General features: G+C 45.0%; 1 protein-coding gene across 6 annotated transcripts in view; it reads left to right on the top strand.

Annotated features, from left to right (window-relative positions):
• The window catches only part of C9H1orf87 (chromosome 9 C1orf87 homolog), a 58,675-nt gene extending 51,903 nt beyond the window's left edge, over nucleotides 1–6,772 (top strand). For all 6 annotated transcript variants that reach the window (XM_063939251.1, XM_063939248.1, XM_063939250.1 and 3 more), the window contains 2 exons: nucleotides 127–322; nucleotides 6,428–6,772. In XM_063939251.1, coding sequence (XP_063795321.1) covers nucleotides 127–322; nucleotides 6,428–6,588 — 357 coding nt within the window. In that variant the 3' untranslated portion in view covers nucleotides 6,589–6,772. The remainder of the gene's footprint in view (nucleotides 1–126; nucleotides 323–6,427) is intronic.
• Nucleotides 6,773–7,053: the final 281 nt, after the last annotated feature.

Genomic DNA, 7,053 nt, shown 5'->3' on the forward strand with positions numbered 1-7,053 from the left:
CACTGCGATGCGATGAAAAATACCGAGCGAACAACTCGGAATGAGGGCCATGGTTTTGCCCATTAGAGGAAAATGAATTAGGCCCGTAGACTGGATATGGATTATATTGCGTAATGTTATTCACAGGATGTTTCAGGAAGGCAGACTTCAGAAGGTCCATATTTAGCCGGCAATAACTGCAGCTCTCAGTGGGACTCCCGTCCCGCCACCGAACCTGCTTTGCATTCGTTTGAACGCAGGAGTTCTGAAGACCAGGAGGCTTGGATCGATCGATTCAAGAGGCTAGAAAATGTTCTCCAGCTCTGCCAGATAAAAGACACAGGTAATTTATTCACCGCAGACTCTATCACCAAATCTACTTTATGTATTTTTAACGTTTCATTTATCAATGTAGCCTTCATATGAAATGAAATTATGGCCCTGGACCTAACATGCAGACTTTATTCTACATTTGGGCAAACTTGTGGTTAAACTTTCCAAGGAAAAATAAATCAATAAATTGGAAGTTTATCTTGAATTTATAATTGCAAACACAGAAAAAGACGTGAGAAGCATGTGAGCATGCGGGAAAAACACGCAGTAACACGGTTGCTGTATTTCTAATCTGGAGACCCGTTATACAGGAACTGCGCAATGCTGGGAAGACAATGGGGGTCATTCCGAGTTGATCGCTTGCTAGCAATTTTTTGCAGAGCTGCGATCAGGTTAAATCTTGGTAAAACTGTGCATGCGTATCGTATGGGTACAAAGAGGATAGGTGCTAGGCGATGGATTTAGCGAAGAATCCATTTGCGCAGCCGATCGCAAGGTGATTGACAGAAAGAGGGCGTTTATGGGTGTCAACTAGAGATGAGCGGGTTCGGTTCCTCGGAAACCGAACCCCCCCCCGAACTTCACCCATTTTACACGGGTCCGAGGCATACTCGGATTTTCCCGTATGGCTCGGTTAACCCGAGCGCGCCCGAACGTCATCATCCCGCTGTTGGATTCTCGCGAGATTCGGATTCTATATAAGGAGCCGCGCGTCGCCGCCATTTTTCACTCGTGCATTGGAAATGATAGTGAGAGGACGTGGCTGGCGTCCTCTCACTTTGTTTCAGGGGGCTGCAGTGCAAATATCTTTATTCTGGGGACCAGCAGTATTATAGGAGGAGTACAGTGCAGAGTTTTGCTGATCAGTGACCACCAGTATTATACGTTCTCTGCCTGAAAAACGCTCCATATCTGTGCTCAGTGTGCTGCATATATCTGTGATCACACTGCTTTATTGTGGGGACTGGGGACCAGCAGTATTATATAGGAGGAGTACAGTGCAGAGTTTTGCTGACCAGTGACCACCAGTATTATACGTTGTCTGCCTGAAAAACGCTCCATATCTGTGCTCAGTGTGCTGCATATATATGTGCTCACACTGCTTTATTGTGGGTACTGGGGACCACCAGTATATTATATAGAAGGAGTACAGTGCAGAGTTTTGCTGACCAGTGACCACCAGTATACGTTGTCTGCCTGAAAAACGCTCCATATCTGTGCTCAGTGTGCTGCATATATCTGTGCTCACACTGCTTTATTGTGGGGACTGGGGACCACCAGTATATTATATAGGAGGAGTACAGTGCAGAGTTTTGCTGACCAGTGACCACCAGTATTATACGTTGTCTGCCTGAAAAACGCTCCATATCTGTGCTCATTGTGCTGCATATATCTGTGCTCACACTGCTTTATTGTGGGGACTGGGGACCACCAGTATATTATATAGGAGGAGTACAGTGCAGAGTTTTGCTGACCAGTGACCACCAGTATACGTTGTCTGCCTGAAAAACGCTCCATATCTGTGCTCAGTGTGCTGCATATATCTGTGCTCACACTGCTTTATTGTGGGGACTGGGGACCAGCAGTATTATATAGGAGGAGTACAGTGCAGAGTTTTACTGACCAGTGACCACCAGTATTATACGTTCTCTGCCTGAAAAACGCTCCATATCTGTGCTCAGTGTGCTGCATATATCTGTGCTCACACTGCTTTATTGTGGGTACTGGGGACCAGCAGTATTATATAGGAGGAGTACAGTGCAGAGTTTTGCTGACCAGTGACCACCAGTATTATACGTTGCCTGCCTGAAAAACGCTCCATATCTGTGCTCAGTGTGCTGCATATATCTGTGCTCACACTGCTTTATTGTGGGTACTGGGGACCACCAGTATATTATATAGGAGGAGTACAGTGCAGAGTTTTGCTGACCAGTGACCACCAGTATTATACGTTGTCTGCCTGAAAAACGCTCCATATCTGTGCTCAGTGTGCTGCATATATCTGTGCTCACACTGCTTTATTGTGGGTACTGGGGACCACCAGTATATTATATAGGAGGAGTACAGTGCAGAGTTTTGCTGACCAGTGACCACCAGTATACGTTGTCTGCCTGAAAAACGCACCATATCTGTGCTCAGTGTGCTGCATATATCTATGCTCATACTGCTTTATTGTGGGTACTGAGGACCACCAGTATATTATATAGGAGGAGTACAGTGCAGAGTTTTGCTGACCAGTGACCACCAGTATTATACGTTGTCTGCCTGAAAAACGCTCCATATCTGTGCTCAGTGTGCTGCATATATCTGTGCTCACACTGCTTTATTGTGGGTACTGGGGACCACCAGTATATTATATAGGAGGAGTACAGTGCAGAGTTTTGCTGACCAGTGATCACCAGTATTATACGTTGTCTGCCTGAAAAACGCTCCATATCTGTGCTCAGTGTGCTGCATATATCTGTGCTCACACTGCTTTATTGTGGGTACTGGGGACCACCAGTATATTATATAGGAGGAGTACAGTGCAGAGTTTTGCTGACCAGTGACCACCAGTATACGTTGTCTGCCTGAAAAACGCTCCATATCTGTGCTCAGTGTGCTGCATATATCTGTGCTCACACTGCTTTATTGTGGGTACTGGGGACCACCAGTATATTATATAGGAGGAGTTCAGTGCAGAGTTTTGCTGACCAGTGACCACCAGTATTATACGTTCTCTGCCTGAAAAACGCTCCATATCTGTGCTGCATTGTAGTATATAGTAGGAGTACAGTGCATAACTTTGCTGACCACCCGTATATAATATATAGGAGTACGGTACAGAAGGCCACTGCTCTACCTACCTCTGTGTCGTCAAGTATACTATCCATCCATACCTGTGGTGCATTTCAGTTTTGCACAGTTTGCTGACCACCAGTATATAATATATAGCAGTACGGTACAGTAGGCCACTGCTCTACCTACCTCTGTGTCGTCAAGTATACTATCCATCCATACCTGTGGTGCATTTAAGTTTTGTACAGTTTGCTGACCACCAGTATATAATATATAGCATTACGGTACAGTAGGCCACTGCTCTACCTACCTTTGTGTCATCAAGTATACTATCCATCCATACCTGTGGTACATTTCAGTTTTGCACAGTTTGCTGACCACCAGTATATAATATATAGCAGTACGGTACAGTAGGCCACTGCTCTACCTACCTCTGTGTCGTCAAGTATACTATCCATCCATACCTGTGGTGCATTTCAGTTGTGCGCAGTATATATAGTTGTAGGCCATTGCTATTGATACTGGCATATAATTCCACACATTAAAAAATGGAGAACAAAAATGTGGAGGATAAAATAGGGAAAGATCAAGATCCACTTCCACCTCGTGCTGAAGCTGCTGCCACTAGTCATGGCCGAGACGATGAAATGCCATCAACGTCGTCTGCCAAGGCCGATGCCCAATGTCATAGTAGAGAGCATGTAAAATCCAAAACACAAAAGTTCAGTAAAATGACCCAAAAATCAAAATTAAAAGCGTCTGAGGAGAAGCGTAAACTTGCCAATATGCCATTTACGACACGGAGTGGCAAGGAACGGCTGAGGCCCTGGCCTATGTTCATGGCTAGTGGTTCAGCTTCACATGAGGATGGAAGCACTCATCCTCTCGCTAGAAAACTGCAGTGCCACTCCTAGATGGGCCAGGTGTTTGTGTCGGCCATTTGGGTCGCTTAGCTTAGTCACACAGCTACCTCATTGCGCCTCTTTTTTTCTTTGCATCATGTGCTGTTTGGGGACTATTTTTTTGAAGTGCCATCCTGCCTGACACTGCAGTGCCACTCCTAGATGGGCCAGGTGTTTGTGTCGGCCACTTGTGTCGCTTAGCTTAGCCATCCAGCGACTTTGGTGCACCTCTTTTTTTCTTTGCATCATGTGCTGTTTGGGGACTATTTTTTTGAAATGCCATCCTGTCTGACACTGCAGTGCCACTCCTAGATGGGCCAGGTGTTTGTGTCGGCCACTAGGGTCGCTTAGCTTAGTCACACAGCTACCTCATTGCGCCTCTTTTTTTCTTTGCATCATGTGCTGTTTGGGGACTATTTTTTTGAAGTGCCATCCTGTCTGACACTGCAGTGCCACTCCTAGATGGGCCAGGTGTTTGTGTCGGCCACTTGGGTCGCTTAGCTTAGTCATCCAGCGACCTCGGTGCAAATTTTAGGACTAAAAATAATATTGTGAGGTGTGAGGTGTTCAGAATAGACTGAAATTGAGTGGAAATTATGGTTATTGAGGTTAATAATAATATGGGATCAAAATGACCCCCAAATTCTATGATTTAAGCTGTTTTTGAGGGTTTTTTGTAAAAAAACACCCGAATCCAAAACACACCCGAATCCGACAAAAAAATTTCAGGGAGGTTTTGCCAAAACGCGTCCGAATCCAAAACACGGCCGCGGAACCGAATCCAAAACCAAAATCACAAAACCCAAAAAATTTCCGGTGCACATCACTAGTGTCAACTGACCGTTTTCTGGGAGTTTTTGGAAAAACACAGGCGTGTCCAAGCGTTTGCTGGGCGGGTGTCTGACGTCAGTTCCGGGACCAAAAAGACTGAAGTGATCGCAGCGGCTAAGTAAATCCAGAGCTACTCAGAAACTGCAAAAAAAGTTTTTGTGCCGTCGGCTACAAAAGCGTTCGCACACTTGCAAAGCGAAAATACACTCCCCCATAGGCGGCAACTATCTGATCGCAGCGCTGCAAAAAGTTGCTAGCGAGCGATCAACTCGGAATGACCCTCAATATACAGAAATTACATGTTGCTATTCAGTAACAATTTGGAATGGTTATACCCCTTTCACATCGCACAAATAACCCGGTATCAACCCGGTATATTGCTGGGTCGACACGGGTCACTGTGCGATGTTAAAGGGCCCATATAGAATTCCCGGGTCGCCTGACCCGGTAATCCAACCCGGGTTATAAAAAGGGTTATTCCCGGGATGAATACCTGGTCAGTGGCAGTGTGAACGGGTTGCCGGGTCAATGCAACCGGAGACCTGTTCAATACATAGGGAGAGGCGGCGCGGAGATGAGCCGTGGGGGGCGTTTAGGTGTTTAAGATTTAATTCGTTTAAGAACATCTATGTGAAATACATGATTTGATTTAAAAAAATAATATATACACACATATATATATATATATATATATATATATATTTATTTTAGAAACACCGATTAGACCATAGATGACCGATCTATGGGACTGTCGGTGATCGGAACATAGTGATGATCGCAGCTTTACATTTTCCCAGCTGCCGGGTGTACATAGGCAAGGCAATGGCTGCTTCTTTTACATTTCCCTGCAGAGATTAGCAGCAGCGTGGTGGGGAGTGCCGCCGGGCTGCCCTATCAGCAGTGATTAGCTGCACGGCAGATACTGGAGAAGGGAAGCAGGAAGCAGAGGGGGTGGGAGGTCCCTCTGAGATTGGCAGCTGCTGGAAAATTATCTTCCAGTAGCCGCCCAGTGAGTGTTTCTGACTTGTTGCATCTAATAGTAACATAGTATCTGAGGTTGAAAAAATACAATTTGTCCATCGAGTTCAACCTATTTGTGGTCTCCTGAGCAGGTTTATTTGGTCTAAAGTTTTGACTGATGCTGATGTCAGCCGTTGCGTTGTATCCCTCTTTTTGTAGTAACTATAGTGCGTGGCTATGCACCATAACCCTGGATATCCTTATCCATTAGGAATTTATCTTACCCATTCTTAAAGGTGTTGACTGAGTCGGCCATTACAACTACCTCAGGCAGGGAATTCCAAACACGTATTGTCCTTACCGTGAAAAAGCCTTTGCGCCGTGATGTGCGGAATCCCCTCTCCTCTAACCTGAGCGAGTGTCCCCCAGTCCTCTGTGTTGATCTAACCAAAAACAGGTCCCGCGCAAGCTCTGTGTATTGTCCCCTTATATATTTGTAGATGTTGATCATGTCCCCACGTCAGGCAAGTAGTTAAGCAAGTCAATTTGTTATGAGTTTTTAAGGCCCTGTTCCATTTTAACAATTGAATAATGTGCCTATATGACGTTTTCCTGATAAATTTATATTCTGTTTTTGTCTTCAGGTCTAGTAGAAACAGCGAGAGCCAAAGACGTCATTCACAAGTTCAACGTTATCTACAATTTGAATTTGAGCGCAGAGAAAATCACCGAAGCCCTGGAAAAGTTCAGCTCAGGAGACTGCTTCCTTCTGCGTCCCGCGCTCCTCTTCCTTAAGGAGCTTTGATGGATCGGAGAGAGTGTGCGAGACGCTGACTGGCAGGGAAATTATCGTGTATGTATTCTGTTTACAGCAGTTGTCAGTCATCGCAGAAGTTTTGTGTTTGCATCGGGCGATGCTGTTTTTGTTACTGGTATTTAGAAGAGAATCCCATTAAATGGCATTAGCATTGCTGATGAGGGAAAATACATTTGCTCGTGAAATTGGATAAAATCTCACTTTCAAGGTGAGGTGTGATAACATACTGTTCATTAGTCAATGCGAAGAGTCTGGCAGATTGATATGCTACCCAGTGAGAGGGACAACAACATCCGTTACCAACATAGAAAAATAAATAAAAAAAACACGAAATTTGTGTTGAACAAAAGAATACGCAGAGCAATTACCAAGAAACATTGGGGCGGATGTATTAAGCCTGGAGAAGTGATAAAGCAGTGATAAGTGAAAGGTGGCAACGCACCAGCCAATCAG

The sequence above is a fragment of the Pseudophryne corroboree genome, chromosome 9, assembly GCF_028390025.1.
Source record: "Pseudophryne corroboree isolate aPseCor3 chromosome 9, aPseCor3.hap2, whole genome shotgun sequence".
Classification (NCBI taxonomy): domain Eukaryota; kingdom Metazoa; phylum Chordata; class Amphibia; order Anura; family Myobatrachidae; genus Pseudophryne; species Pseudophryne corroboree.